The 15,996-nt window shown below is 34.8% G+C and overlaps 1 protein-coding gene across 2 annotated transcripts; it reads right to left on the bottom strand.

Annotated features, from left to right (window-relative positions):
• Positions 1 to 626: 626 nt before the first annotated feature.
• Positions 627 to 5,439, bottom strand: LOC131980197 (regulator of G-protein signaling 21-like). Of its 2 annotated transcripts, XM_059344408.1 has the most exons (5): positions 5,209 to 5,439; positions 3,622 to 3,687; positions 3,454 to 3,515; positions 3,192 to 3,361; positions 627 to 1,210 (listed from the first exon to the last, which is right to left on the bottom strand). In XM_059344408.1, the coding sequence occupies exons 1-5, from the start codon at positions 5,256 to 5,258 to the stop codon at positions 905 to 907; spliced, it is 654 nt and encodes a 217-aa protein (XP_059200391.1). In that variant the 5' UTR covers positions 5,259 to 5,439; the 3' UTR covers positions 627 to 904. The 2 variants fall into 2 exon arrangements, with proteins under 2 accessions (XP_059200391.1, XP_059200392.1); XM_059344409.1 differs by lacking the exon at positions 3,622 to 3,687.
• Positions 5,440 to 15,996: the final 10,557 nt, after the last annotated feature.

The following is a 15,996-nucleotide window of genomic DNA, read 5'->3' as shown; positions in this document are numbered from 1 at the left end:
CTACCAAGTACTTGTGATCCTGTATGTGTCATTTTTTCCCCCCATGGAGGACATTTTGACATATCAGGTTTAAATAATGTAATTAATGATAGTTGAAATCAATTTATCGACTTAAAAAAAATAAGCACAAGTTGAAGGAATGCAAACAGACTCACCAATTTGTCTGTTTCTTATCCAGACAACTGAAACCTTTTTATTTAACTAAGGTTTTCTGTGGGAATTGGTGAGGATTAGTGTTATACAACAGACACAGTAAATAATAAATATCAGTATAACCATTGTTATATAATCATTGTCACAAAATGTTTCAATTATGTTTCTGCATATGACCATTACAACTTTTTTGTGTAAATGCTGAAGTTTTCCCAGGCACCACTGGGTGGCAGTAGCACATCAACTTTAACAAGAAAGTATGTTGTTTTTTTAAAGACACTAATGAAGACACACACAGACTTTTTGTTTTAAAGTGAGTTTCACCAAGTAGAACACTTTGCATGAACTTAACTCAAAATAAAGTTTTGCAATGCCTCATAATGCATACATGGCAAAATGATTCACATTTTCATAAATATTGTGTGCAGAATCAAATGACACAACAATCCTGCAGCCACATGCATTTTATAAAAACATTTTCTTTTATAAAACCGCACGTATCACATTCAGCCATACAGCCTAAAGCACCCCAAGGTTAAAAACCCAAAGTTTAACCTTTGGTGATGTCCAGTGTCCACTGTGCACCAGATGGCACCATCTGCAGCGTTTCATGTCCACAGCACTGTCACAGCTCTCAGTCTTGTCACATTATTGTGTTGTTGAGGTGACATTTTGAAGGGAAGGGGAAGTGCCTACACAGTGTCTGTCAGCAGCAGTTCCTGAGTCTGTGTCTGTGCAACGCTTTACCCCATCAACATGCATGATGTCTGGCTTTGTGCAAGAGATAGAGCTCACACTGCGGCCTGATTGGTTTTGAATCAAGCTGCATTAGATCTCCAGTGCTCCTTATCTTCAAGGCCTTTCTGTGCTTCCCAAGGCCTCCGTGCTTGGAAGCCGCATCAAACAGAACTTTGTATTGCTCCGATTGAATGAAGCGTGGGAAGGAGTCGTTCTCCATCATGCTGTAGATTTTTCTCTGTGCCACAACAAAACATGATGGACTCGGCTGCTGGAGACTCTGGCTGATGGCCTTTGTTGTGTAGAAATCTAAGTTTACCTGCAAAGATATGTCGAGAGACACTCAGTTAAAATATCTAAACATGCTGTTGCAATGCAGACCTGTATTGTGCAGAACATACACCTCAGTGTGTGCAGCCACCTGCACCATTACTATCAACTATTCAAAATGCTGGTTGATGTGGTTAATGTACAGTAAATTATACAAGTAAAAATATTTAGGACTTTAACTGAGGGAAGACCACATTTGTCCCAGCACCTCTAACTCTAACCTCTCTAGCGTGGACACAAAGCGCCCTTATTTGTCTCCTACAGAAAGCAATGTTTCCAACTTCTCTAACTATATTACATCATAAGTTAAGTGATGTCAAATAAAAGAAATAACACTCTGAAGTAACAATAACAATAAATAATTTACAGAAAAGTGAGATGAGACCACACCACAACTTTGCTAAGTGGTTTGCAACAAACAAAACAGCTGCTTTTTTATTTTTTATTTCAGAATAATTACACTGCCTGTAAAAAGTATTCACCCCCTTGGATGTTTCACCCTATTGATGCTTTTACAGATGACATCATGGTCAATGAATTTGGCTTTTTTGACAAGAATTTGCTAAAAAAAATTCTCCATTTCCCTAACTCTGACACTGCTGCATCAACTAGCTGGAACTTAAAGGGGGTGAATATTTATGCAATCATTTACTTAACCTTATATATTTCTTAATGAAATTTTTTTTTTGTAAAAATCTGTTTTCACTTTGATATTAAAGAGGTTTTGTTTTTTTTTGCAAATTCTTGTCAAAAAAGCCAAATTATATTGACCATGATTTCATGTTTAAAAGCATCAAAAGGGTGAAACATCCAAGAGGGATGAATAATTTTAATAGGCAGTGTAGTTCTTCTGAAATTTCAAAAATATCAGTCAATTTTGTTTTTTGCAAACCACTTAGCAATGTTGTGGTGTGGTCTCATCTCATTTTTCTGTAAATTCTTCATTCTTATTGTTACTTCAGATTGTTTTCCAACTTAGGGCAGTTTATAACAGTGGAACTCCTTTTATTTGACATCAGTTAACTCATTATGTAATATAGTTAGAGAAGTTGGAAACATTGCTTTCTGTAGTAGACAAATAAGGGTACTTTGTACGTCCAAGGGGGTGAATACTTTTTATAGGCACTGTATGTTGTAGAATATTTGCACTATATGTAAATCTATATTCATATGTGGGTTAGGGGTTGTAAAACTTTTTAAGCATCAGTGTCACAATATAGGCTTGGTCCTAAAAATGATTTTCAAACAATCCTGATTCCAAAAAAGTTGGGATGCTGTGAAAAACATTATGAAAACAAAATGCAATCTTTGCGAGATATAAAATGTTAAAAGTAATAAACTTGTTTATTGGTAAATATATATACACTCATTCTGAATTTGATGCATTCTGTTTTAGTTGAGTTTTACACAGCATCCCCGCTTTTTTGGGAATGACTAGTTGTGATTGCACACTTCTTCTTACACTTATGAATTTTCACATGGAGGGACAGGAAAGAAGTGGACATACATGCATTTATCTATTCATATTTATCCATTGATGTTCATACCACTACATGCATTAACTTATTCAACCTATTTAACATGCTAAAATATATTTTCTCCAGTGTGCAATATCTGTAAAAGACAAAGTACTTGCAGGAAAACAAACCAACACAAAAAATATGTATTAGTAATAAATGCCAAATAGCAGAAATATACGTATTGAATGTGTATAGAATGTATGCATATGTCTTATTTTCTTATTCTGTTTTTATATCTATGTGTCTGTATCTTGAGCTGCTGTGACAACTAAATTTCCCCACTGCGGGATAAATAAAGTCATATCTTATCTTACATGAAATTGATCTTATGATTTTTCATGAAAGTAGAGCTGTTAATCCCTGTTACAACAATCCTCAGTCTATGCATATATTGACCACGTTTTGCTGTAAAAGTTCTCCCCTTATTGTTCACACAGAGTTTATTTTTACCTGTCTAGGCGACTCAGCCCCGATGAACTCTTCATAAATGCTTGCTGCTCTCCGTGTGAGCTCCTCTAGACTGTGCTCAGAGGTTTTAAACTCTTGACAGGCGAGCCAGAAGTCCAGATTTTCTTCACAGAACTCTGATTTCAGAAAGTCCCGAAATGCTATTTGTCCACCTTTTACACAAGGGAACATAACTTCATTATAGAGAAAACAGAAACCAACCATGATATTAGTTTTGTGTTGCTTGAAAGCGGATGAAAATTACATTTCTGGGAAAGGAGTGTCTCAAGAGATTCTCCCAGTAGGCTTGTTTCATTTGTTTCCTGTCTGCAGATGGAGGGAAAGAAAAGGCTTTTGTGATTTGTTCACATTTCAAAGAAAAACATTATAGAGAACAACATGAATATGCTGGATGATTAAATTAAAACAACACCTGTTGATTTTCCTCCAGGGTAATGGACTGTGGATGAAGTTATGTACACTGGATTTCCATGCATGTCTACAAGAGAGGATACCAGTGGAAATTACAGCCAGACCTATTTATTAATTGGAAGCTGATATTGGCCTACAGACATATCGTAAGCCTCATAGCATATTTGCCTAAGTCATATTTGAGTGTTTCGGAAAACAAGAAAAAAACAATACATACATCACACTGGTCTTTTTTTGGAACGAACACAGAGTACTTCTGCTCACTGAACGCTATTCCGAAAATATGAACAGGTTCACTGCAAAAACTCAAAATCTAACCAAGAATACTGATCTTATATCTTGTCAAAATGTCTTATTTCTAGTCAAAACAAATCTCTTTACACTTGCAATAAAAAGTGTTTTGCTAGCGTTTACATCATTTCATCATGCCTTGTCGCAGAAATGTGATTAAAAATAAAAACACACTTCTCCTAATCCCTTTGATTGACTGAAAGTACGTTTATTGTCTAGAAAGTTGAAGAAACATGAACTACCTTACCAGATGAATCAAAGACAAGACTTATTACCTCTTTGTCATGCGGTTGGCCATGTTTGTATGTAGTGGCAAAAGCCACACAATGTCAAAGAGATGACTAAGGCAGAAAGTGATTTTGGACTCTAACATGTGTTCTGATAGGCTGAGAACACACGCAATAAGGCAGAAAGATGCAGCAGTAGTAGGAGAGTAAAGTTAGGCAGATATCACAATTTGGCCAAAAGATGACTTAGGCAATTATGCTATGAGGCTAACGATATACAATATGATACGATATGATGCCATATGATGTGATACGATACATTACGTTACAATATGGTATGGCATGGTACGGTAAGGTACAATATGATCCGATACAATACAGTATGGTACGATGCAATGTGATACGCTACGTTATGATACAGTATAGCATAGTATGGTATGGTATGGTGCAATAAGATGTGATACAATATGATACAATACAATGCTATATGGTAAGATATGATACGATAAGATATGTTCCATATCAAGGCCGGCTCTACGCTGGGGCAAGAGGGGGCCGAGCCCCCTTAAATAAATGTCTTGCCCTTTCAAATCAAAATTTTAGAATTTGAGAAAGCACATTTTAACGTACTCACAAGATTAATATGCATTACAATTTGACAAAATTATCTGCAGTAGCTGAAAAATCCCCCAAAAAATGGAAAATGGCTAAATATCATCTCTTAAATTAAACTCTTATGAGCTTTTTTTGTTGTTATCATTATATTTGTCCAAACAAATGTACCTTTAGTTGTACCAGGCATTAAAATGAAATAAAAATATTTGCTTTAGAAAGCAGCCTTCAGTGTAATTTTGCATAGTCATATTGGTGCAAAATTGTTGCACAACCCTGTTAGAAAAGGTCTATTTTCATTCTCAAAAATGTACCATATCTGTTGCCATAGTTTAAAAAAAAAAAACATGTCGATTGGGCTCTAGCAGGAACATTAATAAAGTATGACAGTAGCAGGTGAACATGAAGAAAGAGCCTTCAAAAACAGCCTTATTGCAAATGTGCCATTGTGTACTTACATTCTCTTTGAGTTCTGGAGATCCAGAGAAGTCTTGGAGAGCCCATTCATGCTGAATTTGAATAGCAGCACTACCTCTGTGAATGATAATTTGCACGCTGTCCCTGAATGGGCAGGAGAGTTATTTTCAGATTCCAGTAAGAGTTTCACCCTCACAGCTTCACCACTGGATCCTGACACACTGATGAGGGTCAGAGCCAAAGAGGAATCTGTGTGTGATGTCAAGACACCACTGTTCTCCCTGAACCAGCAGCTCTCAGTTATCTTTAACCTCCATTGACTCACAGCCTGATTGTTACGTAATTAGAAAGAGCCACGTGAATACTCAGAGTGCGTCAAACCTTGTGCTCTTCCGCAATGCTTAATAATAGAACAAAACTTTGCTGTGTATCACAACAGCCATCACATTCTCCACAGTTAAATGCATGCCATAGTCTCTAAAAAAACATTCAAGTCTGAGCTATTCTTATTCACAGGTCAGAGGCCGTACATTTCTCAAACACTTCTGCTTTTCCTATGAAATGTGTGTCTGTGTGTCTGTTTCTCACAACTTCGGGATAACATCCACTGCGCTATTATTGTTCATATTTTGGCCCTTTTTTTTGAGGTACTTGTACTTTACCTGAGTATTTCCATTTTATGCAACTTTATACTTTTACTCCACTACATTTAGCTGACAGCTTTAGTTACTTTTCAGGTCAAGATGATACATAAAAAACATTATATATTAAAAGTAATTATACATTTAACCCTTAATAGGGCACTAATTGAAATACTTGAATAATACAGAATGTGGAATGTGTAAAAAAAAAAACATCCGGACCTGGGGGAGGGGGTTAATAATTATTACATAAATGCATCAATAGAAATAATCTAATATATTTGGAATATATAAAACAATCTGACTGGGTTCATTCTGTGTAAGTAGTTACTTTTGATACTTTCAGTACATTTTGATGCTGATACTTTTGTACTTTTACTTCAGTAAGTTTTGAATGCAGGACTTTTACTTATAGTGGAGTAATTTTACAGTGTGATATTAATAATTTTACTTAAGTAAGAGAATACTTTTTCCACCACTGGTCGTTTATTCCTACCCTCTAATATGACCTACAGGAGTATTTCATGGGTGGGGGGCTGGGACTCGACTTGATTTGACTTGTACAAGAAAAAAATGGGGCTTGCCACTGCGCTATTATTGTTCATATTTCAGCCTTTTCTTTGCTTCTTTAAAATGCTGTGGATTTTATGACAATTTTGTTAGGAATAAAGTCCGAAAAATAGGATTTTTGACACCAATACAGAGTTTTGAGGCGGAAAAAAAAATTCAACAACTACAGATATGGCAGGCAATAAAGTGAATATTTGAGCTAGATTTTAATACGTTATTGTAGGAGTTAAAAGAAATTTGCATTTGTTTACATATCATGTTCTTCATACTTGTATCATTCCTGCAAGTTTATATGTTTTTATAGTGAGTAACTTACAATGGTAAAATTGAAGTAAACAGTAAGGCACATAAGTAGATAAATGAATAAAGAAAATAATAGTAAAGTTGAGGAAAAAAAGTAGACGAGTATGATGATGCATGTACATATATACACTAAATGTACATAGACAGGAATATCTCATATATACACACCTACATAAATCTACATAAAACAGCACACTGCATCTTAAAAAATAAATTTCAGGGCTATATACCATAATGTTATTTAATTGTGATTCTCATATAAAATCCATTTATTCCATGGCTTCAGATATTCTTTTTCTTGATTGCTGATTCTATAGGTTATTATTTCCATTTCTGAGGTAGTATTCACTTTTGACTGTACTCTTATTAATTTTCTTTTTTCTCTCTTTTTTCCTTTAATTTCCATTTTTTCCTCTTCGTTTTTCCCTTTCCCTTTCTTCTATCCACATCACACACAACAAACAAACAAACAAACAAACAAACCGAAAAAATAGACTTCTTTTATACAAACAAAAAATAAATATAAATAACTAAAACTATTTCTAACAATCATCATTTTCTCCATTTCATGCTCTGTTAAAAATATCAAAATGCGTGTGTTTATTTTATTTATTTATTTATTTATTGTTGTTTGCACTTACAAACATACAATCATAAAGAAAGAACAGTACAAGAAACAGTTCAAATGTTCAGGAAAGATCCAAAAGCGATCCTCCCTCTTAAACCTATAAATAATTATACTTTACTTAAATTACTTTGCTAGTTTATGTATTTCAAACTGTGTAGGTGATATTATTGCCAGTCAGTGTTTTAAAGGCACCTACTGTAGTTCTTGACCATAAATTATAGGTACAGCTTGATTGCATTAAACAGTCCATGCAGGGCACTCACCAAGTTTCATAAAATTATTTTCTATAATCCTGCTGATAAACAGACAAACAAAACAAAACCTCTTTGGTGGAGTTTATAACTGGAGTGTTGTGATTTTAATATTGTGTTTACGAGGATAAGCTGATCTACAGTAAAAACCTTTAACTTCAACGTAGCTGTTGTTAGTATTAACAGGGGACAGAATAAGCTAAATTATGAATATTATATCTGAGTACCCACTCTCTTTGGGGCCAGAGCAATTATTTCGGTGTGAAACACTTCAGTTACTTTCTCACCAATCTGATAAGCACCTCTTTAAAATTTTAAGAGTAGCAGCACTTAAGTAGATAACCAAAAATTGGCTGAGAGCAACTCCGCCACAGATGGAAAAATGGAATGAGATTATGAATGACAGTTTACAAAATGGAGACGATAACTTGTAGGATAAGGAGTTCAGTTAATCTATTTGAATTTAGATGGAATTAAACCAGAAAAAGCAACATTATACGCAGAGAATTGGAGATTTTAACAGCTATATTAATATGGGGGGAAAGAAGAGGATGCATTAAATATGGGCTGCAAATTACTACTTATTATTTACTTATGTTTTAGGCACAGTGGTGGAATGTTACTATGTACATTTACTCATGTACTGTAACTATAAGTATGAGATACTTGTACTTTACTTGAGTAATTCCATTTAATGTAACTTTATACTTCTATTTCACTACATTTTGAGGCAAATATTGAACTTTTTACTCCACCACATTTAGCTGACAGCTTCAGTTACTTTTCAGGTTGAGATTTAACATACACTGTAATAAATTATTCTGTAGTCATTTAATATTACTTAATATATTTGATCAAATGTATTAAATACAAATGCGTCCTTGATGTTGAGGCAGTTGGTTAAGTAACTTTAATAAAAAAATGTTTGAGATAGAATCTACTTATTTTGATCACATTAAATATAATCTTTATGTGTATGAAATTCTAAATCAAGAGAATTTTGAATGAATCCAACACAATAGAATTAGTCCATTTTTTAATTCACAGGCACTTCCTGTTTAGTTGTTATTAACTGAAGTTGTAACGTAGTTAGATTTAATAAATAATATTGCGTGCAATCTGTTGCCTCAATTTTATTGAGTAGTTATTGTTTATCTCTTTTCACAGTGTAAAGTGATCAAATACTTTTTTAAACCTCATAACAGTATATTAAGTAGTTAAAATGAGCCCTATCTTTTACGAAATGAAAACACTGCTTACATAAATGCATAAATAATAATAATAACCTAATAATATATTTGGAATATATAGAAATCTGACTGGGGCCATTTTGCATAATGAGTATTTAACCCATAAGAACCCACAGACACGGATGTAACAAACACTTTAAATGTTCTATAATCTCCCATATTCAGCATCATGCTTCACATTAACTCATTAAATCCCTAAGCGGCGTATACTCAACACCCTGGTGTGGTGGTCATGTGACTGTGACAAGAAGTGACTTCTCCAAAATGTGGCTGTGACTGGAAACAGAAATGTGAAAAAGTAGCTAATTTCAAAAAGCTTATTTTTTTTGTTGCTGGGCTAAGTTTAAACCCTTTAAACAATTCTAATCCATTGATCTTAATTCATTAATTGCATTTAACCCTATTAGGGTTTGTTATTTGATTTTATTTAATATTGATTTATTATTATTTTGTTACTTAAAAACAGCAATATTAATGTCACAGTTTTTAAATATATGTTGTGGAGATGCAAAGAAAAAGGCAAATTTGTGTTTCTGTAAGCAGAAAAGGTGTCGAGTTTATTTATATTAAAATAAGAAATATCATAAAAAATAAATACCATAAACGCCCAATGCGACATATATGTCACATCACAGATCTTGTTGTATGTGGTCCACTGGTCTGTGGTATATCCCCCATAATTTTCTTTCAAAGATAAATGGGTCTGGGTTCTCATGGGTTAAAGTACATTTTGATGCTGGTACTTTTGTACTTTTACTTTTAATTGTAGTGGAGTAATTTCACAGTGTGGTATTAGTACATTTACTTAGGTAAGGGATCTGAATACAAAAAAAATTCAAAAAAAATTTGAATCAACATGCCACAACCTGAGGGCACACACACAGTTAAAAGTTATTATAAATTTTTTGAAACAGTGACAGTAACAGCGTATTAAGTAGCGAAAATGAGCCCTTTCTTTACCAAATCAAAACACTTCTTACATAAATGCATCAATATGAATAATCAAACAATATATTTAGAATATATAAAACAATCTGAGTGGGTCCATTCTGCATAACAAGTACTTTTACTTTTGCGATTTTAAGTACATTTTGATCCTGATACCATTGTACTTTTACTTAAGTAAGTTTTGAATGCAGGACTTTTATTTGTAGTGGAGTAATTTCACAGTGTGATATTAATAATTTTACTTTTTACCATTTCACCACTAGTCGTTTGTTCCTACCCTGATATGACCTGAAGGAGCATTTCATGGGCTGGGGGGTGGGTCTCCACTCGACCTGACTTGCACAAGAAATTGAGTTTTCTAAAGGCTTGGATTAAGTGAGTCACATGTCTGTGGTTATGGGTTAAAAGAAGTTCATTTGTTTCATTACTTCAGCAGTGTAATGCATTTGACGTACAACCTGATGCTAGTTATGTAGTCACATTGGGGCAAAATGACCCAATGATGACTTTTGGTTTCACAGGGTTCATAAATAAGTGAAACCTGCTCCCTCTGTGGACTTTGACACTCTTTAAACTTTGTCACCTGACTTCCTCCTTTGTTTACCATCATAGTGATGAGCATGAAGTTAAATATGGGTCATAATGAGTCTGGATAGAGTATCTGTCTGTCTGTCTGTCTGTCTGTCTGTCTGCCTGCCTGACTGACTGACTGACTGACTGACTGACTGACTGTCTGACTGACTGTCTGACTGACTGACTGACTGACTGACTGTCTGTCTGACTGACTGACTGACTGACTGACTGTCTGACAGTCTGTCTGTCTGTCTGTCTGACTGACTGACTGACTGACTGACTGTCTGACTGACTGTCTGACAGTCTGTCTGTCTGTCTGTCTGTCTGACTGACTGACTGACTGACTGACTGTCTGTCTGACTGACTGACTGACTGACTGACTGACTGACTGACTGTCTGACAGTCTGTCTGTCTGTCTGTCTGTCTGACTGACTGACTGACTGACTGACTGTCTGACAGTCTGTCTGTCTGTCTATCTGACTGACTGACTGACTGACTGACTGACTGACTGACTGTCTGACTGACAGTCTGTCTGTCTGTCTGTCGGTCTGTCTGTCTGTGGGATGGTGGAAGACACATCCTCCATGTCATGGACGATGGAACACAGACATTTAAGCTTGATTAAATTGGGCCCTCTTAAAATGCTGAAAATATTATTAATAACAATTATGTAATACAATCTCATAATTATGAGCTATTATGAGATACTTCTTTAATCAAGTCATAACAGGAACATTTTTGTCCGTTTTGTTTAGCACTAGTGGCAGAAATTAGCAAAGTACTTCACCACTAATTGAATGAAACAAAACATGTATTGTGATTTTAGCTGCTGTTCATAAACTAGTAAAAATCTACATCTTCAAAACTAAATTGAATTATTTGACTTCATAGCACTCACAGACATCATAATTTGGTTTTGTATGCACTGTGAAAAACCTGCTTCTTTACTCACCAACTTATAAGTTTTACTTCAAAACTAAGAATGGAACCATATGACCATATTTTTTGTAGCACACATGATTCATTATTAAGGTCATTGCTGAGGAAGTAGTGTAAACACAGAAAGAGCAGAGAAGCAAAACAGAATATCTAGGTCTGCTTCCCCATGACTGTTACACCATTACCTACATAAAAGCGGTGTAATCACACCTATGTAGGCCACAGAGGAACTAAATATGCAACAAAGCTGTTCCTGTTTGATGTATGAATAAAACTCAGAGTGGGTCAGCATCATCTTTGATCATCTCATCATCATTTGAAGCTTCTGTAGCCTGCACAACTCTCATGGATGATTCAACAAATTTTTTGCTGCATATAACACTGTGTTGTTCTAAATTAAGAAGTTATATAACCCCTCTATACTGTAGATAAAAATATACAGCCTAGATTTGCATGATAGGGTTTGAGCATTGTAGGAACCGGAGTAGACTCCTCAACACATATTAGTTTTACACAATACAGACCTGGCAGCCACCACCAAGGTTAAAAAAAGTTTTACAATCTCTAATTTGCAATTCATATTCGTCTCAACATGATAAAATGATATCAACATGCATGGTCACGTGAATGTTCCCTGTCTGGACACATGCAGGTCGGGCAGACTGGAGACTCTTTGTGTGTCCCAGCTGATGCATTCTGGGATAGATGTGGTAGATTCAGCTTTCCTCTTATGCTAGCTTTCTGTGAATTGCCGCTGCACATCAGACAGGCCTCCTCACTGTCTCATTTTAAATCTCTTCTTAAAACCCACCTCTTCTCGTTGGCTTTTAACACCACGTAGAGTGTTGATTTTATGATTTTATGATTTTATGATTTTTTGTTTTTATTTGTATACATGCATATTTCATTTTGTGCGGGCAGTACATTTTACATTTTATTTCATTTATTTTTATCCCATTTTTAATTTATTTTATCTTATTGCATTTTACTGTTCTATTGTTTACTACATCTCTTTGTATTGTGTTATCTATTTATTGTTTGTGCAGCACTTTGGAAACCTTGTGTTTGCTAAAATTGTGCTATATAAATAAAGTGGATTGGATTGGATTGTTACTATCTCTTATGTTAACGGGTCGGTTTTGACCCGTGTCTTAAATGATCCATAAAATACCCTCAAAACAATTATTTATCATTCAATTTGTTTTGTCACCTCTGTGTGACCCTGTTAGGCTTCTGTATCCATGAAAGGATTTGTTTTAATATTTTTCGTGTGTCCTTTTTGACAGCTCCCCCTTGTTTTCAATATAAAAAATGGTAAAATGAACCTCAAAGGATTATATAAAATAAAAGGTTGTTATGTGACCTCACTATTACTGACGGGTATTAGAAGACATCTCAAATAAATGTTTTATTTTAATATTAACTATAGTAACATCGACGGTGTTGCGGGTCAATTTTGACACATATATATTTCACTAAATATTGTTTTATAATCTTATATTATAACTGAAACAACACAAAGGTTATATTTTTTTTTCTCCAGGGCATTTTATAATTAAGTGAAATTGATTTTTTATTTTTATTTTGCTTCAACAGAGGTTCCTGACAAAGTCAAAAAGGCCGTGATCCAATTAACAAAAGTTGTGTGGTACTTTTATGCATTTAAAACCTAAAACACAAGGGGAAGGTTAAGACCTGATTCTGACCCCGACACAAAATTTTAAATTTGTGTCGGGGTTGATATGTTGAATAAATTTTTCAATTTATTCAACATATTTATTCATTTATTGTTCAGCACAACCTGTGTATTACTATTGGTGGGTCTGCCACTTTCATCCAGGCTGAAATATTTCAACAGCTGCTGGATGGATTATGATGAAATCTCATGGACATTCATGGTCCCAAGGAATGAATCCCCATCCAGCACCACCAGCAGGGTGACATTTCTGGTGTAATATTTGGTTTTATGATCAAATACTTACTAAACAAATTACATTCCCTAATTTGCAAATTCTAGCATGCTAAACTGAAACAGACATTGTAAATGTCAAACATTGGCCTGTCAGCATCAGCGGTGGAAAGTAACTAAGTACATTTACTCAAGTACTGTACTCATCTTTGAAGTAGTTGTACTTTACTTGAGTATCTCCATTTTATGTAACTTTATACTTCTACTCCACTACATTTAGAGGCAAATATACAAAGAACGTATACGAGGAAGAAGTATTCTGATGCCTTACTTAAGTAAAAGTACTAATAAAACACTGTAAAATTACTCCACTACAAGTAAAAGTCCTGCATTCAAAACTAACTTAAGTAAAAGTACAAAAGTATCAGCATCAAAATGTACTTAAAGTATCAAAAGTAAAAGTACTCGTTATGCAGAAGGCACCCACTCAGATTGTTTTATATATTCCATATATATAATTGGATGATTATTATTGATGCATTACGTAAGCATAAAATATTCTTAACATACTATTATGAGGTTTCATTTAAACAAATCTCATTTTAATCACTTAACAAACATGTTTTTTATCAGCTAAATGTAGTGGAGTAGAAGCATAAAGCTACATAAAATGAAAATAGTAAAGTACACATAACTCAAAACTGTACTTAAGTAGAGTACTTAAGTAAATGTACTTAGTTACTTTCCACCACTGGTCGTATCTTATATAAAAACACCCTAAATCTTGTTTTTCTCATACTACTTTTCTATATCAGGCATTTTTGTAAACGTAACTGTTATTTTGTTAGTTCCTGTTGTAAAAAAAATACAAAAATAATTGTACCTGGTGTCTTTAAATGCTAGAAATGTTTTTGTTTTTATTCTACAATGATTTAATTGGTTATACCTCTGGTGGAATTTGCTTAGCCTCATGTTTGACTGAAGTAGATTTTATCTGGTTGAATATTTCCACATTGGAAAATGTTTCACCTGCCTGAAACAAAGCCTCCTTTGTAGAACCAGTTGAGCAACATCACACAGTAACCCAGTGATCTCATGTATACAGCATGACCATGTGGCTCTAAAAGGATGTTTCTGTCTCATGACACATACGCATGGCAGCTAAACCTGTGGTCTCAGTCAGTGAATTATGGTATCTATAGTGGATATCCTCAAGGTTTTGCAACATAGTCATCCTACAAAAGTTTTACATTCATAGTCATTTGTAGATATTTGTCACAGTGTGTGACAACACGAACATCCTGTCTCTCAAACGTAACCTCCTTTTTTTTTTTTTTGGTCTTTTACAGCTTTTCATTCTCATATGACTAACCTATCATAGAATCATCTTGTTTCAAATAAATGCAGCATTGCAAATGAGGAAACGATGACTAGTCAGGCAGCGGCCCATCCGCGTCAGTTAAACACCTCGGCTGCGTCTGAGTGAAAAAAAAAAAAAAACAGTCAACGACCTGTGTGAGAAATAAAATGGATGTTCCCATCCAGCTGAAAGCCCTTTTGGCAAAAACACCAAATGACTGTATTTATACAGACAATTTGATGTTATCACTCACTAAAAGCACAAAAAGACTTTCAGAGGTATTATTACTGTGCACGCTCACCTGCCTCAATGTACAAGTGCAAGTGAGATTAAAAGAGGATGTGGCAGAGCAGTCAGGTCTCAGCACTTCTCTAATTTCTGTAACCTTTAACAGACTGACACCTGATTGGTTCCCACTCATAAACTTCCTTTTTGGTGCTTTTTATGTCACATAAATGCAGTTTCACATTTAAAACCTTCTGTTGTATTAAGGACAATTTATTTATTTATTTATGTGGGTGACGTCTGATTGTTATAGCGATTAACGAAAGACTGAATGGTGAAACAAAGTCTGAATAAACTGTATAATGTGCTTGAAACGCATTCAAATGCCTCAGAAGCCAAAAAGGCATCACATGTAGGTTGCTGCGTGGGCGGGATGCCATAACCGACCTTGCTGTTAACCCTTAAAACATCACTGATCCACTTTACAATCTCATGCTTTGTAGCCAGACACAGTTTAACTCACACACTTTACTTTTACCCAAAGACACCAAACCTGCAAGGCTGAATTGTGGGGAAATGTGCAAAAAATTAAGTAAAAGACATCCTAAATACTTCAGTTTAATGGTGTGGTGGTTACTGTGAAAAAAAAACAGATGTTGTTTCACTGAGGGGCAGAGATGCAAAATACAAAGTGCATGTGATGGTGTCAGATTAAATGGGGTTAGGTCAGAGGGCGTGGGACATGTACGCGGCAACAAACATACGCCAAACCTACGCCACAGCATGCTCCGACACTGACCACAGAAGCCATCTCTATTTTTATGCAGCTGTTCTATTTTTTTTTCCTCTAAGAAAGGCTAAGCGTCCTACTGTAAGCTATAAACTTCATAGAACTGTGTAAAAATGAATACAATCTGTTTAAAATGATTAAAATCAAGACCTCATTGTACCAGAAGTAATGTGGCAGAAAAATCTTGGTTTTTTTTCTTTTTTTACATTTCACCTTCAAATACATGATTGCAAAGTTAAAACGATCCATGTAATTGATTCAGTATCATTTTATTTAGCCTATGCTTCCAAACTCAACATGCACACAGTGAAGCTAGCAGCAATCACACACTACAAAGGCCGTGTAGCAGGTAAATACCCAAGTACCCAGGCAACAAACATGTATTTTGGCCGTTAAGGGTTGAATATATTATTTAAAATTTTGAGAAATAAATATATTTACA

Source organism: Centropristis striata, chromosome 11 (genome assembly GCF_030273125.1).
Source record: "Centropristis striata isolate RG_2023a ecotype Rhode Island chromosome 11, C.striata_1.0, whole genome shotgun sequence".
Lineage (NCBI taxonomy): Eukaryota > Metazoa > Chordata > Actinopteri > Perciformes > Serranidae > Centropristis > Centropristis striata.
The sequence above is the reverse complement of the archived record's forward strand: the minus strand, read 5'-3'. Positions and strand labels throughout refer to the sequence as shown.